Here is an 18,384-nt window from a genome sequence, read left to right on the forward strand (position 1 = left end):
ACAAAATCAAGTCCCGCCCCACATTTTTTCTTGTTCGCAAAGCCGTTTCACTCGGATACACATGACAATAGAGATGAAAGGCTATCGCAACTTCCGTTTAATGCCATTTTAATTGGTTCAGTGACAGTGACAATAGGACACAGGAACCTGTGGACCTTCTATAGAGACATCAGTCACTTAACACAGAAAAAGATGCAACAAAAAAAAAAAACAGTTTTTACCAGTGACTGTGAGCTGAACAGGAACCTGCCGATCTCCAGCAGAGCACCAGTACCATCCAGAATCACTGAGTCTCAGTCCAGTCATCAGCACAGTGAAGGAGCTTCTCCCATCATCACTGATCTGGACTGATGAATTCTGGGATGTGTCAGTCCTCCCCACTGTGTAACAGCTCTGATCTTTATATCTGCACCACTGTTTGGTTTTATTCTGATATCCAGAACTGTAGAAACACTGGACACTGACATTACCACCTTCATGTCCAGATACACTGCTGCTCACCACAGACACATCAGGAGCTGAACACACAGACATGAGTCATCTGAGATTGTGATTTAATAGGAATCAGGATCAGAATATTTGAATATGAAACTCATCTCATACCTGATTGAACTGTGAGATGAAGCTGCTCTGTTTTATCTCTTCGAAGTATTCCTCCAATCTCAACGGCACACCAGTAAGATCCAGTGTCATTATTCTGCAGGTTTCTCATAGCCACAGTAAAGAAACTCTGATCTGGATGATCGATTACTGACACGTTTCCTTTGGTTTCATTAGCATATGTCAGAATAGAGCAGTAATTGTACGCTGCCAAGGCATGAAAGCACCAGTATTTCTTGTGTTCTGTGTATTTCCTCTCATAATAACATGGAATAACAACAGATCCTCCAGTCTGAACCGTTAACAATCTGCTCGCCTGTCCTTTTGTGCATTCAGGACCTGAGCGAAGAAAATATCAACTTTAGTTTATTTACTTAGATACCTAAACATACGAGTTATATATGATATTATTTTAATACAAGAATTAGAAAAATGCATGTCATGCAGCAAGATGTGTCAACTACTCGTATGAGTACAATGAATTGAGAACACTTACCTGTCATGAGCCAAAGGAAAAATACAATAAACTTCTTCAAACTGACTGTCGGTTTGTTGAAAAGTTCTTCTTTCTTTATCTTCATAATTTCCATGAAAGTTTTCTTAGGTTAATACCACAGAAACAGCTTCTCACTCAAGGAGACGTGCATTATATCTAAAGTTATCATAGATTTCTCACTTCCTGCATTCGTTCTCTCTTGTTGCTTGAGTCAAACAGAGAATGTCACCTGGTTGACAGAAGTCTAAAATAATCCATTTACATTCAAAATGAGAATGAAAGTGCCCCTGTTACATAATATAGCTGTCTGTGAATGTAAACGTTGCAAAGTTGTAAAGTCGAAAGTGCACGATAAATAAAGTTATTATCTCCCAAAAGAAAGAATGGACTCTGAACGAGTCGTTTGCATTTCAAATCACACTGCGTTACGGTTCTACGTCACTAGAAAATACAATTGCAAAATGTCCGCCTATGCTGGACGTTCTCCGCTCGCGAACAACTTGACCCGCCCTCAAATGTAATTTCTCATATCTCACAAATTGCTTGCTCTGGAAAGATGGGTCAGGACCCAGTATGAATAATTATTGATGTATATTTTCTACCGGGTGTTCAAATGACGGAGTTTTGTGTTCGGCAAACCGGCTAACTCAAGTTATTACTGTCTTACTGAAATACTTCTGCAAATCAGCTGTGGGCCACAATTACATAAAACTGTCTATTAATGCAGATTGTCTGCCGTTCTTACTACTTTGAGTAAAGATAAAGGATGGAGCAAGATTAGTTTTGCAAACTTTAATGTTCCATCAGTCATTCACGTTAGTGCTGGGCTAACTTATGTGATGTTACTGATACAGTTCACGCATGTGCACCGCAATAAATTAGACATTTACTCATCGGTTTATTGATGAACATACACTTGTTAATGCTGCTGATGGTGAGGAATTACAGTTGCAACATCTCATAATGCACCTCAAACTGAGTACCGTATCACTGACAAACGTCCTGCTCAAGTCGTCCTTGCGATGGAGGTTCGGGTTGAATAACTAGTTCTTCCAACGTTTCATCATCGGACTCACGCTTGGATTGATGTTGTTAAATCAACGTCATCATTACTGTCTTTACAGTGTACAATCACTGAGCTTTAGGAAGCCTTCGGACGGAGCTGAAGTTTATGGTAATGGATGTTTAGCGTCCAACACACACTGTATGTGGTTGGTCAATCACAACAGACTGATCCATCTGACCAATCAGAGCAGAGTAACTCGTGGAAAGGAGGGATTTAGAGAGACTGATTCATCCGACGAGTCGTTTGTGAATCATTGAAAAATATGCAATGTATAGCCTATTATGAGAAAATTAAACTGCTTTCTGACCTTTGATGCATGTAAACCTGTTGTAGGAGACCTCCGGAACTAAACGAGGAGCCTTTAAAATAGCATAATAGGGGCACTTTACGAGAAATCTAAAATAATTCCTGCTTACACTTGCATGGTGTCTGTGTTGCAATGTAATTATACATTTAAGTACTGAGTAATAATAATCAACTACATGTACTTACTATGTTTAGGGTTTGGGTTAGGTTGCATGTTATTATAAGCAATTTATAGTAATTATTAGAGTAACATGTAATGTGTAACGATGACACTGTAAAATAAAGTTTTACCTAATCCTGTTACGTTTTGAATGAGTATTTATGTGCAATGCAGTAAATGTCAAAGCTGTTCCGCTCTGGTGTTCACATGTTCCCTTTTCTAGTTCTCATTTTACAATTATAAGACGACTTGAGTAGGGGTAAGTGGGGCACAACCTATCGCAGGGTTCGTTGTAACACATGGTTTAAAACTTTCCACACATGCCAAGATGACGAAACTTAATGTATTTGCAATATCAACACAATCTTTGTACGGTATTATTAAACATTTATTTAACCATAGCAAAAGTAAATTTCTAACTTAAGTTAATTTTTCATCTCTATTTTTTGTTTTTATTTGAAATTGGACAAAGCTGATATTATTGTAATCTTATATCTGTTATTTAACAGTTGAGTTCATTCTTTAATGCTGATCTAACAGCAGAAGACACGAGCCGGGTTTAAATCCCAGTTGTGCACATGGGGCATGTTGTCACACTGCGTTACAATGTTCCCCTATTAGAACTACGCTATTATATTCTATACTTTGAGAAACCATGAGAATAAAGTGAATAAAGACTGAGAGTCAATGTTCAGAAATGCTTAATTATTATTATGTTTTGAGGTGTGTTTGTTGTCAAACTAAAAAATTGGTTCATTTTTAATGATTAAAAATGCCATTATTTTATTTGAAAAAGTAAATAATTGTATTTTATTGACAAAATATTTGAGTTTGTCTTGGATATTTTTTTGATTATATCAGATAGCATTTTAAGCTGTTATATGCCTATGTTACAATGTACCCCACCTACGGGGCATGTTGTCACATTTCACTTCCATTCTTTAAAAAAAAAGTATACACTGTATTAATGAAATAAAACCACATAATTGTACTAGACGTGTGCAAATAATGTGGGAAAAAATAAATACTAAAAATAAATACCGCAAGTGGATTTACACAAAAGTTTGGTTACTTTTTGTCTGTTTTGTGGTCAACACATTTAAGCAAAGAAATATATGTGACTAAAAACGTATCTACATAATTTAACCCCTTACCTATCACCACGCCTATAGAAATACTGCAATAAATATTTTTTTATTTTATATAAAATATATATTTTACAAAAAAAATTTACTCTAAAATTACCATAAAATCAAAGCCATATGTCTAACCAAGTTGTGTTTCAAATTTGATGCTGATATCACAAAAATTGAAGTTCCTATGAGATTTGTTTAAGCGCTTACACTAAAAATAGCCACCGGGTGTCATCCACATTCCATTGAATTTTTTTTTTAATGCATTCTCCTGTAACAAATTACTGCATTTCTATCCAAATATCACTTCTATCATAAAACAGTCACCAAATATAGAACATTGAGACTCAGACCTTTCAGACGATATGTTTTCTCAAGATTAGAAAAGGTTTTGATTATAAAGTAGTTTAAATTAATTTTGTAATATGAAACCTGACACCGCCGACTAGGGGAGGAGCCTGTAAGCTCGTAATCTTTCGAATGATACTTAATTTATGATGCTTACTAAAATATATGATACAAAAAAAGCGATCAAAAAAAGAGCGCCACACGTCCTGCCAGCGGGACGGTGACAGTTAAGGGGTTAATATGACTTGAAATCCAGATGTGAATGTTCATCAATGGAGCACTTTTCAGTACATAAGTTATTCATGGAAAAATAGCTTTTCATCATTTATGTAAGCTGGTCAAATGCATGACATAACAGCCTTAAATATGGTAAAATGAAAAACAAGGGTATATTCTCAGAGCATCTGAATGTTTTTGTAAACAGTCACACATCGTCTGCACTGTTAGTTCAGAATAACCATCCAAAAGTGAAAACATCCAGCAACGCTTGTCCTTAGAAAGATGACGTTACATGCCATAAAATATTCATTATGACTGAGAAAAATTTGCATTTAAAAACAGTTTTTTGGCTGTTAGAATGAATATGATAGATTTAAGGTTATTTATAAGCTCACTGAAAAAAATGATTAGTTGAATTTACTAAACAAAATTATCGTAAGTGGTCGCAATCAATTTATTTGATCTCAATTTAAACAAAAACACATGCAATTCCCATAAAACCAATTAATTTTTTTAATTAAAATCAAAAAACTAAATTTAAATTATTTAAACGAGCACAAATTAATCATGCTTAATTTAATCGGGCCATAATAATTTTTTTCAGTGTTCAAAACAATGCCAAAATTCACATTTGGAAGATATATGCATTTAAAATGTATAGCCACCAATATGAGCAACAGTTTTAACGACATCATTCTGCTTCAGCTTTCATTTTCTGTCCAATCAAATGCTCTCTAGAATTTGAAGCCCCGCCCCCTACATCATAAAGACACTGAAGCTGCGGCTGAAATCGTTCACTTGTTCACACATTTACTATGGCAAATAGACATAGTGCACTATATAGGGGATAGGGAGTGATTTAGGCAGTTTAAACATGCTTTCCACTGGGGTGAATGAAGTCTGGTTTCGTTTCATGTCAGTGTCACGTGAACCTCCACAGACATCACAAGAATAGTGTGTTCTGGTGTTGTACCAAAAATGTTCTCCCCTTGAAATTTCAACCTCTGATTGGTTTGATTCATCAATAGAATAAACTGTAGATTTCACAGAAAGCTTTTAAAGTTTTATTTGTATCTCTTTGAGAAATATATAATTTTTCATATACAATATTTTTGATGCCTCTGAATTTAAGCCCAAATAGTTATTTAATATGAATGACAGATGTCTGTGAGGTCAGTATATCGTATTGATGTAAAAGTTGATGGCTAAATAAATAAATACAAACATGAACATTTTTTTGTAGTTTTATTTGTTATGTTCCTCATTTGTAAGTTGCTTTTGATAAAAGAAAAAAAATACATTTGAAGAAAAATTATGAGAAAAGAATGCATTACAGACATTTAGGCATTTAGAAAATGTAGACGTCTAATACCTTCTACACACAGATCTTTAGTCTGCTGACTGAGTGTAAAGCAAAAGCAGAATCAGCACTTTTCTAATCAGCTGATCTTCCTGGTCGATGTGGAGAAAACTAGTTCTGTGACAGACAGAAACGCTCTCTGAAAGATAAAAGATAATACACTATCAAATATTACAACTGAACATGTTTCTCTGTATATTTTAGACACATTCAAGAAAATATTTTGCTAGAAGAAAGACTTTGATAACTGTTTTATAACATTAAATCACAATAATGAGAAATAGTTAATTGAGCATTGATGACAAAACAGCCAAATATAGAATAATTCTAGGAAGATTATTCTGAGAGGAAGCTCATTTTAATGAGAAAAGTTTCAATACTAACAAGTCTCTCGGACTGTCTGTGTCCCCGTTTACTGTCAAAAGAAGAAAGCAAAACAATTTTAGTTGTTTATATGTAGTAGCAAAATAGTAAATTATTGAAAAAGATTTGTACCTGGTTCTGCCTCAGTGACCGTGAGTTGAACAGGATTCAGTGCCTCTCCAGCAGAGCACCAGTACCATCCAGAATCACTGAGTCTCAGTCCAGTCATCAGCACAGTGAAGGAGCTTCTCCCATCATCACTGATCTGGACTGATGAATTCTGGGATGTGTCAGTCCTCCCCTCTGTGTAACAGCTCTGATCTTTATATCTGCACCAGTGTTTGAGTTTATACTGATATCTAGAACTGTAGAAACACTGGACACTGACATTACCACCTTCATGTCCAGATACACTGCTGCTCACCACAGACACATCAGGAGCTGAACACACAGAGTAATTTGAGATTATAACATACACATGTGTGAAATCAGAGAAGAATGTGATAAAAATAATTACAAATCCTCATACCAGGCTGAACCTTGAGATAAATATCATATGTGACAGTCGACTGTCCTTCAGTCTCCACAGTACAATAATAAACTCCAGTCTGATGGTTCTGCAGGTTTCTCATAGTCACAGTAAAGAGACTCTGATCAGGATGATCAATAACTGACAGATTCTCCTCTATTGTGTTTGTGTAATTACGAAAATTATCAATTTCTGAGAGCCAGTATTTCTTCTGCGGTGGGTTTTTCTCATCATAATGACATGGGATGGTGACAGATCCTCCAGGCTTAATAGTTAAAACATGTTTTGACCCACCGGTGTAGCATTCAACACCTAAACAAACACACAAACCTTTATTACGTCCAGGACAATACGATAAATAAATCACTAAACAAACACAGAACTACATTTAATACTCTCACCTGAAATGAGCCAAAACCCGATTGAAAGGTAGAATATTGTTGTCTTTGCGTATGTGGTCATTGTGTTTGCTCTTGCTGATGTTTCCTGAGGTTTTCACTGCAGCACAACTGCTCATCTTCTGCTTTCTGCTCTCATATTATCATAGAGGGAGGAGAAAATGCTCTTACAAATATTGCGCCACGTTAGGGGTGAAAAGATCTTTATCATAAAATAAAGTGCAATCAATATTTTTTCCATTGTTTGATGTATGTTCAGTATCAGTTATCAAAAACATTAAAGTTTCAATTTGCGAATATTAGTTCATTCTTCAGGTTTCTAAGAATGAACAGCACTATTACAACATTTAAATTGATGTTCATTTCAATGTATTATGAACAAAAATGAATGAACTACAAACAAATGTATGTTTATATATGCAAATAAACCTACATTAATAAGTTTGGTCATTTTAAGTTTTTCACACTTGTGTAATGCATTAACTAATTGTAATGAACTGAACATTATAACTGACTTTAAAAAATAATTTTTTGACAGTTTTGTTTATGTCTGTGCGTATTCAATTTTATGGTGCTATACACGACCCAGTTTAGCTGGGTGTACACATTATGATTGATTAACCAAACACAACAGGAACTAATGACTATTAAAGGACAATAAGATAAAACAGAGACAGATGTAATTGACATTGAAATTTATTAGGATAATTGACTGAAAAGAGGACAGTTTGATGGAGAAAACATACAGTGTCTCAAATACACAGAAATCACCCAGCGGACAAATTTATGTTCTGAAAACTTTGTGGGAAAATTGATTTACAATGTTTCTAAAAATCATTCTGTCGTGACTGGAACATTATTTAAAAAGTTACAATAATGTTACATTCTCCTATAACCTTATTTTTACTTACAACATAATATTGAAATTGAACTTTTATTTGTAGTAATTACAAGAACATTAACATTAAGATTCATCAAATATCAATAACATTATAAGGACATTGAATGTTGTTTTAAGGACTTTTTCTGTCAGCATTATGAAAACATTCATCAAGTACAAATAACATCATTAGGATGTTCTGGAAATGTGCTCAAAACGTTTTCTCTCAATGTTATGAGAACGTTCAAAAACAACATCATGAAGACATTTTTTCAATATCATAAGAATGCATATCAAATAATGTTATAAGAAGGATTCCATTCATTATACTAAGCTAAGCTAGCGACGACCCTGCCAAACTAAAACAATGCATGCACTGAGACAAAAATGCATTTGCCCACATATCTAAATGTAGGAAAGATGTTGAATAAGCCCTATTTCTAAAAACGGTGTAGTGTTCCTTTAAGGTTTAATTTGGCTTGCTGTCCAAACTTGAAAACAAACTGAACTCTGGTTGGTCACTATATCAGACGGTCACTTCCTGTCTGCATGGGTGGTTCCTGACTAGAATAAACTGCGATGAGAACTTCCTACCGCAAAACAAAAGTCTGCTAACTACTAACCTTAACAGTCACCATCACGTGGCGTCTGAAAGAGAGAATAGACAGATATGACAACAGCACAAAGATGCACATATGAGAGCTGAACAAAAAATGTAACCGTGACACTGTTAATACTAACATGTTCTTCTCAGTGCTGCCGTCTGTGCTCACAGTTGCTGTCGGAAATGGGGGGAAAAAAAATGTTAACAGCAAATTTTTATATTAATTATTTGATGCACTTATATTTCCTGGTTTTGAAAAACTACAGAAAATACATCACATGCAAAAAAAGACAAAGGCCCAATCCCATTTCTAGCCCTTACTCCTACACTTTGAATTAAACTGAATTTGTTAAAGCTGCAGTCCGTAACTTTTTGCGCTCTAGCGGTTAATAAACAGAACCAGCGTTACGTGACACGTCTTCCTTGACCAAGATGATATCTTGTTTATCCAGACTTTGGCTACAGTTCAAAATAGTTTAAACATCACGCAGTGTGCACAATCCTATTTTTTAACATACAACATAATACTTTTAATAAAATTATAGATATGTTTTTATTTTAAAAGACAATCTATTATTATATATGTTTACAATATAATAAAAAATAATGTTGATTAACATCACGTTATGTTTTAAAACAAAATAAATGCACAATATGTATGGAGGCTGTTAGCGATTGCACTCGCGATCTGAGGCATAATGAGACCAAGGTGACAGGAATCCGAGTTGAGGTGAATTTATTGGGCACACAGTGCAAATCCCACAGCAAAGTCAAAACAAAGAACTATGTACAAAAAAATAGTTAAATAAAAATAAAATAAATGTTGAAAAAAAATATATATATAATTACTAGGGGTGTAACGATTCATCTACTACATCGATGTATCGATTTATTTTCCTACGATCTAACTACATCGATCTGTGCTCGGCAAGTTGGCCTTCCGGACGACATATATCGATCTAACATCGTTTTAAAAGGTAATCAATCGATTGTATCGATCATAGGAAATAACGCATTGGATTTAAGCACGTCAGACTTTAAATGGATGTTTTTTCTTAGCACTTTTAATGATAAAGGCGTTAAACGTTACTCGATTCAGTCTGCCTATCTGTGACATCATCGCCACGCACGCACCAGCAGCAGCGCTAAGAAAACAAAACAGCATGGCGGATGGCAGAGGAGAAGCCAACGAGCGAGAAATTATCAAGTCACCAGGAGAAAGAGCTAAGTTAGTAACGTGTTACCTGTACTTTCAACCCTTGCTAAATGTTACCTGTGCATTCCTGGGACCAGTGTGCCAGCAGCGCGAGTTTTAGTACTGCTGGTGATATAGTGAACACACAGAGAAGAGTTCTGCGGTCAGATCATGTTGATATTTTTGAAAAAGAAATCTTTGAAGAGTCATTGAAGAGTAGTTGGTTACATTTTATCTTTTGTTAAATATTGTTTGTTTATTAAACTGAGAGTAGTAGCAGGTTCAGCCAGTTTATTCAAACTGAAGAAATGTTGGTTGCACTTTATTTTTGATATTAATATTGTATTTGTATTATTTTAATGTTGAAAAACAACAGCAAAAGTAACAGGTACACCTACTATTAATTAAACCTGAAGAGAAGTTAGTTGCACTTTATTTTTGATATTAATATTGTAATATTATTATGTTGGATAACAAAAGCAGAAGTAGCAGGTTAACCTACTGTTGAAATGTTGGTTGCACTTACTGTGCTTTTATTGAATATGTATTGAATATTGAAAATGAGAGCAGAAAAGGTTAACTTCCTGTTAATTCAACCTAAACTGTTGGTTGCACTTTATTCAAATAAAATTTGAATGCATTTGCCATTAATTGTTGTTTACTTGTTTGTTTATATCCATAATTAATTGATACCTGATTCCCTTACAAAAAACAACTGGAATCTAGGAAACTTCACCTGCACTGACCAGTATCCAGATATTTATTTCAGTCACACAATTTTTGGCTAAAAAGTTACTGAATCGATTTCAGGTCACTGAATCGTTTCGGATCGTATCGTTCTAAATGAACCAAAATCGTCCTTGAATCGTATCGACAACCTCAAATCGTGATACGAATCGAATCGTTGTTAAAACGAATCGTTACACCCCTAATAATTACGTTAAGTTCTTTTTGTTAGCAACAGCAAGCTGTTCTCAAAAAGAATATTCTATTACTGTGCTTCTACTTCACAAACCCAACCTGACCCTCTATAGACTCAACTTCACTCTACCCACCATGTACTAACTCCAGCAGCCATTTATAGTAGGCCACACCCTGGAGTGTACCATTCTACAGGTAAGTTTTACCTCCTCACATATGCACTACTTATCCCCTTAAACATATAAAAACTATCTATCCATGATCAAGTTACACTATAACAATACAACAAATGATTTAACAAAGATAAACCTTGTTTTACAAGGTTGTAATGGTTGTAATACTGGAAAAAAAAAAACATGACATCACCCAACATGGTTTCTCCCATTCAGACAGCATGTCCACCATGTTTAAATACTTCACTTTTAAAACGCTAAAGGTTTGGTCACTGGTGTTTAAAGCCGGTAAGTTATATTTGTTATACTGTGTAACCCATATTAAATAAAGACTTGAAATTAAGCAAATGTGTATCGTGGTTATTTATAATAACAATAAATAAACAGAGGTGGTAAGTAATGAAGTAAAAATACTTTGTTACTTTACTTAAAGGGTTAGTTCACCCAAAAATGAAAATTCTGTCATTAATTACTCACCCTCATGTCGTTGGACACCCGTAAGACCTCCGTTCATATTCGGAACACAAATGAAGATATTTTAGTTGAAAGCTGATGGCTGAGAAAGGCTTCACACAGGCCTCCATTGGCATTCAGTACATTGACACTTCCAAGATCCATGAAAGGCACTTAAAACGTCGTTACAAAGTCTATCTCACCACAGTGGCTCTACAATAATCATACAATGCGACGACAATAGTTTTTGTGCGCAAAAAAAAATCAAAATAACACCTTTATCCAACTTGTTCTCGACTTCCGTGTGTGCCTCCACGACGCATGCGCGAGAATATGACGTAGCGCCGGTGTTCGGGAATCGATGAAATACACACTTAAGCCCCATTTTGAGAACTACGCCGAGACCTAAAGCACGATCAATGTAGAATCCAACAGCTTAGACACGCGCGTCTTCCTCTGCTCGTAAACAAATCGCTTCTGGGTCATATGTCCGAACGCCGGATCTGCGTCATATTCTCGCGCATGCGTCGTGGAGGCATACACGGAAGTCGAGAACAAGTTGGATAAAGGTGTTATTTTGATTTTTTTTTTGCGCACAAAAACTATTGTCGTCGCATTGTATGATTATTGTAGAGCCACTGTGGTGAGATAGACTTTGTAACGACGTTTTAAGTGCCTTTCATGGATCTTGGAAGTGTCAATGTACTGAATGCCAATGGAGGCCTATCTGAAGCCTTTCTCAGCCATCAGCTTTCAACTAAAATATCTTCATTTGTGTTCCGAATATGAACGGAGGTCTTACGGGTGTCCAACGACATGAGGGTGAGTAATTAATGACAGAATTTTCATTTTTGGGTGAACTAACCCTTTAAGTACTTTTTTCAGGGATCTGTACTTTACTTGAGTATGTTTTATTTGCATCTACTTTCACTCTTACTCCACTACAATATTAAAGACAAAGTTTACTTTTTACTCCAATACATTTCCCCATGCCCGCTCCAAGTATTTATTACACTTGCTTTCCAAACCAACAAAAAACGTGGGTGCAGGAGAGAATCAAGCTAGTAAGCTGTTCTCCCTACATGCTGTCAATCGGTCATGGATGATCCAGTCGGGGCTAGACTTGGAAAAGCTGACTAGGTTTGCCACACTAACGTTAGCGCAGTGTTTCCCAAACGTTTTTCTTTCGCGCCACACTATGAAAGCATCGGTAACACTTTACAATACGTCTGCACTAATATGCATTAATTCATGCTTAACTAATGCACAGATAATCAAGAATTAATGTATGACTCATGAAGAACTAAATAATTTATTAATGATTACTGCATCAGCAACTAATTAACATTATATATGATTAATAGGTTAAGTAATACATGGATTTCTATTAATTAAATATTACAATGTACTAATTCCCTAACAACATATTATATTAACTAATAAATGTAAATTAATCTGTTAATTATCACAATGGGTCAAAGCCATGTATTTCAACTTCCAGTTGTCTGCTTTAATTAATCATTAGATAACGATTTGCAAAGGTTTCATTATGTCATGACTTCACTTGTTGAGGCACATCACTATTAACAAATTGTTAAGTAATATGTCATTGTGGTTGTAGCTTTTGAATTAATTTTAAATTAGTTAATAATATATTGCACATCGTCTGTTTGATGCAGCTAATGTTATGGAGCATGTCTATTTTAAGTTCAACCCCTATACTGTGTTAAGGTGCTTCATTGTCTCTTATGATTGCAAATAACAAATTCTTAATTGCAGTATCTAATCTTATCATTTGTTCAATTAAAGCATTGCATATCACTCCCAAAACAATTTATCTGCTTAAGTATTGATATTTACAGGTAATTTGAATATTTACTTTTTACTTTCGGTACTTGAGTACGTTTTAATTTGGATACTTTTGTACTTTTACTCAAGTGATGTTTAAATGGAGGACTTTCTACTTTTACTGGAGTCATTTTTTATTTAGGTATATATACTTTTACTCGAGTATAACTTTTGAGTACTTTTACCACCCCTGTAAATGAACAATGTTAGCGGCTAATTTTACCCAAACACATTGCACATGTATCCACTACACATTACAAACAAATGCACATATTATCCCCACATATCTGAAACACATGAAACACAATGCATTCAAACATTCAAAAACATTGCACAAGTCAGAGTATGTATGATATCACTATCCATAACCAGACTGTGTTAATGCTGCAACAATATAGGCCTATGTATGTGTTAGATATGGGGTACGTGCAAGCAGTCCATTCATGATCACGGGATTACTCCGTGACAGAGGCATTTTGCAAAAGTGAATATTAAATACAATATCATACATTTTGAAAATAAAAAATATATACACGACTCACGAGGCAACATCCAAAGCATGCGTGTTTATTTTAGTAGTTCCGTCAGTGAAACAATATTAACATATTCGTTTTAAATTTTCCCACAGAGGTGTGTCATAAGCCGCTTTGCCTTTAAAGGGTTGTAGGACACGAGCAGGGAAGTTTGATCCTTCATCCCGCCGGATAGCCTGAATCCATTTCCGTCAAACTCCACCATCAACAGGGAAGGAATGAAACGACAGATATGGCTGCTTTTGGGAATAACAAGAACAGCCCGGTAAGCTACAATCACACTTGCTGGTTGCTTGCGCCATTTGATTACATGTAGCCCTGCCCGGGGAGGAAGAAGATTACCACGACGATTGCGTATTTCCGGTCGCAAATACGGAAGTTGTGAGAAAGGTCTATTGCAACTTGTTTTACTTTTTGTCAAAGCTCACGAATGGATGATGCTGAGATTATGTTTGCGTGCCTCTAACATTTTTATGTTAATATTTTTAAGAATCTGCACATTCATGAAGAATATGAATAAATTAAAAACAGAAAGACAGAACACTTGCCTCTTATGAGCAAAAGAAAAATCCAAATTAACTGCATGACGGTGAGGATCCACTTGTAAAATGTTGTGATGAGGTTTGTTCTCTACACATCTCGAACTCTAAAATAATAAACTTCCTCTAGTTCTTCAATCCGCAGCGGTGTCGAACGTCAGAAGCAGAGGTGTGTGCGTTGATCTGAGCCTCATTGGTCTGTCACCGCTCGTCAATGTCAAAATATTTGAGAAAACCAATCAAATCAGAGTAGGCGGGCCGTATGCTCATACAGAAGCTGCTGAGGCTGAGCACGAATTTTAGCAGCAGGACTCGACGTCAAGTGCGAGATATGTAACGAAACTAAACGTTTCATATTTGACAGCTGCTTCTTTAAGTCAGAAATGTTAAACAAATTACAAAAATATTCAGCCAAATTAATACATTTTTTTCTAATTTCGCAATTTTGATTTGAAAAGGGCCTACTAATTTATAATATAATTAACAAACAAGAAATATTAACAAAGCCATTTCCTTCAGATTGGCAAGATTAATAGTAATGAATGTGTGCATATTGTAAAAAAATAATTCCATTTGTAGCTCTCAGTAAATAAAAAAGTTCAGCTTTTTTCAGCTTGTAGCTATATTGGGCATAAGATTAGTAGCCAATGAATGTGTGCATTTTGTGAATTAATTTTAATAAATTTAGTTTCCTAGCTTTCCTGTTAGCCTTCGTGATTCATAAAACATACAAATATCAGTTAAACATATGTTTACTTTCTTCCCTGACAAAAATGGAAAAACTTTATCAGTCATACCTGCCCACTGACACTGAAAACTGACTGTTTTCAAGCTATTGTTATCAAATTTTTTGGCGTTCAGAACATCTTAAAATGCACATACACTCTAAAAAAAAAGGCTCGTAATCATAGGGGAACCTTTTTTAGTGCTATATAGCACCAATTTTGGTGCTTCAGTGGTTCATCAGCGGTTCTTCAGAGGTGCTATATAGCACAATTAGTCAAAGAACCGGTGAAGAACCTCTGAAGAACCGCTGAAGAACCACTGAAGCACCAAAATTGGTGCTATATAGCACTAAAAAAGGTTCCCCTATGATTACGAGCCAAGAACAATTTTTGGTGCAATATAGAACCTTTTTTTTTTTAGAGTGTATGTAGGCCATGCATGCCCCGAGACGAAATAATAAACAGCCAATATACTAATATGCATAATAGCTACTTAATAGTGAGAATTGGACCTAAACTAAAGTCTTATCAATTTTCTTTCATACCCTCACTGGGGGCTGAGCCCCTCTAAAATGAAAATCCTAGAATTGCCCCTGTCTGAGCGGACTGCTCATTCAGTCACTCTTATACGTTAGTATAGCTACTATACATATAGGCTTCGTATTGGCATTGACATGTGATCGCTGTGATCTGATAAAGCAGACAATCAGGACTTATTAACATAAAGTAGATTCTGTATCTAGATAAATAAGCAGATCCCTGTTTCCTGTGCAATATTTAAAATAAGTGTGGCTCAGGTGCAAAGTCGAGCTGAGTTGTTGGGGTTTCTTTGTAAAGGGCTCATGATTTGTCTGAGGTCAATTTAGGCGCCCTTCAAGTCAAGAGAGTGAACAACGAATTTGAATAATCTTAAATTATTTCACTATTTAAGATATCCCGTCGGCAGGCCCGGTTTACATTTTGGTTGCCCGTCTGGAAAGCACATAGCCTCAGGACGTTGGGCTTTGCGAGCACTGGCCCATAGGCTACATGTCCGAGTCTGATCCCGAATCGCAATGAACCACAACACCACAAGTACAGGATTCTTCAGCCTTTGACAGCGTGCTAAGGTATGTTCAGTTAGACATGTACACATAATCAATACGATCGGTAACAATTCAATACTATCACATATAAAAACATGTTTTACTCACATTAGTGTGTTGCTTCATTCATTCATGTAATCTCATCCTGTCTGCAAATCCAGTCTCTTGTTTACAAACGAATCCGTGGTGAAATGAAGGAACAGACGTGAAATGTCTTCCCCACATGAGCTAAATGTTCATTAAAAATAAAGTTAATCCATGCATTCATAATATTGAAATACGAATTAAGCTTATGTGGTATGTTTATTAAACGTTCGATGCGGTTTAGCTCTATGCAGGCCTATATCATCTCAGGCATGAGTCGGTGGGCGGGGCTACAGAATCAAGGCGTTGTTCTTCTGCAGAGGCGGTGTTTCACCACACGATGACGTCAAGGTCTGAAATTGATCGTTTGCTGGGCTTGGTGTCAATAAAAGCTGTTGTTTGACTAACAAGGAAGTTTTCAGCTCTGAAACTTACAGGATATTCTTATATTACCATGACCTTTTATATATCAAAAGGAAAAGTTGATTTCTCAATTCATGACCCCTTTAAATTGATTTTCAGTTGTAGGGCTACGCATTTCAAATCTCATAAAACTAAGAGAACAAGGTTACACATTGCATTGAAAATTGTGTATCCTTTACAGACAATAAATGGCTGGTCAACTTTTGGGTGCTAAAGCAAAATTTCAGATGTGTTCTACTCCATCCTCCGTTGTCTCGTATACACACCAAGCTATGTGCAGCTGTCAATGCTGCGATGGCTGGATTGTGTTTACATTACACTGAGAACTGTACAGTGCACGTGTGTACCGAACGGTACATAATGCAATCTTTAACAGTAAACAGTAGGCTTGTTTTAAGTGCAGAACACACTTCAATTTGAGTTCCCACACAAACATATTAAGTAATCTGTCCATTTTATCACAAAATTCCAACGATAAATGGCGTTTTGAGGCTCTTTAATGTGATGTGACAGATCACTGTATATGCGCGTCAGTTCAAGCAGCAGTGCGGCGTGCGAGTGAACGCGATCATTTCTTTCTAGTCAAAGAATAAACATGAATCAACATCTGAAGGTATGTTGAGTATACATTACAACTCACTGAAATGTATCATATGTCATGAAATCGCTCAATCAGTGTTTCAACGGCGGAAAGACGTCAATAAAACAGCTTGTAAACAATATCACATAGGATCACATTTACATCAGGCAGTCATTCAGTGTCCACAGCTGTTAGTTCACTAGTGAAATTATTTTTTTCACTAAATATATGCACTATATTAGCCGTTATATTCATTATATTCTACTTAACCTGTTGACTTTGTTATGTTTAAATAAATCTGTCATGAAAATGACAATCACTGTGTATAAATGATTATATTTCAACAATGAATTGGAGTAAAAACATAATTTTATAATTAGATTTAGAAGTTAATGCAAAAACTGCCTTATGTGAAGTTTACATAATTGCATACAATGTGTTATTTGAGTGTTATTATATCTAAAAAATAAATAGTAACTGAATTTAGGCTAATAGTTTGGGCTCTGTTGTTAACCTTTAATATTTTAGTGATGTGTAAGTAAGGGCTCCCTGTATAGTTTACAGCATTGTTTTTAAAGAAACTTTTAGTTATAATTTAATTCATTTAAGGACAGTCACAATTTGTTCAGTAAACCATTGTTTCACGAGTTCACACTTTCAAATAAGTAGGATAGATTAATTTGGTAAACGTATTTGGTGTGCTGTCCAGGGAGAGAGGGCTCTGAGCTTGGTAATTGGCCTGAACGCAGAGTATCCCCCTCCCAGGTAGGCTATAGGAAGTGTAAGTGTGAGGAGATGGGGTGGTGGAGGGATTCTGAAGACTGTAGAGAATCCTTAGGTGGTTAGATATGTTGATTACTGATTGTAGACAGCTGGTGACACTTGAGTAGCTTATTTGGCGTGTTTCTCCCGAACTACATTAATAAAATATCATTTAATAAAAAGCAATTTTGTAAAAATGCTGTACCAAACCGTGACTTCAAAACCGAGGTTTGTACCGAACCGTCAGTTTTGTGTACCGTTAAACCCATAGTTCATATGCATAAGTTGTGATTTATAATAACAAACTTGACGGGAAAATCTGCGCACATGTACACAAACTCTAAACCATGCGTACAAACATTTTTGAAACAGAGCAGTTTGGCGACACCGATGGTGAGCTGAAGGACTGATGGCAGATGAAGGAAAACCACTTTAAATCCTAATCATAAACACAGTGCATGTTCACAATAACAGTTTAAATGAATAAAAAGAATGAGAAAACTCTGTTTTACATCTGATATACACATTTAGATTAAACATGTAATTCTCATTAATGGAGTTAAGCGCTTAAATTACATGAAATCATTATCCAGAAGTTACA

The 18,384-nt window shown here is 35.6% G+C and overlaps 1 protein-coding gene across 1 annotated transcript; it reads right to left on the minus strand.

The window, feature by feature from the left end:
* Positions 1 to 5,555: 5,555 nt before the first annotated feature.
* On the minus strand, positions 5,556 to 7,091 carry LOC307128681 (polymeric immunoglobulin receptor-like). The gene is made up of 5 exons (XM_079820624.1): positions 6,982 to 7,091; positions 6,581 to 6,892; positions 6,184 to 6,492; positions 6,073 to 6,103; positions 5,556 to 5,827 (listed from the first exon to the last, which is right to left on the minus strand). Exons 1-5 carry the CDS (start codon positions 7,040 to 7,042, stop codon positions 5,800 to 5,802), a joined length of 741 nt encoding a protein of 246 aa, XP_079676750.1. The 5' UTR covers positions 7,043 to 7,091; the 3' UTR covers positions 5,556 to 5,799.
* Between the last annotated feature and the right edge of the window lie 11,293 nt (positions 7,092 to 18,384).

The sequence above is a fragment of the Gobio gobio genome, assembly GCF_949357685.1.
Source record: "Gobio gobio genome assembly, chromosome: 6".
Taxonomy (NCBI): Eukaryota; Metazoa; Chordata; class Actinopteri; order Cypriniformes; family Gobionidae; genus Gobio; species Gobio gobio.

What these genes read in the sequence shown, in the direction of transcription:
- LOC307128681 (XM_079820624.1), bottom strand. Translation starts at nt 7,042, where the DNA reads ATGACCACATACGCAAAGACAACAATATTCTACCTTTCAATCGGGTTT. An exon ending in GGTCACTGAGGCAGAACCAG is followed by an intron (nt 6,104 to 6,183) that starts GTACAAATCTTT and finishes TTCTTTTGACAG; the next exon opens with TAAACGGGGACACAGACAGT. An exon ending in ACAGACAGTCCGAGAGACTT is followed by an intron (nt 5,828 to 6,072) that starts GTTAGTATTGAA and finishes TTTATCTTTCAG; the next exon opens with AGAGCGTTTCTGTCTGTCAC.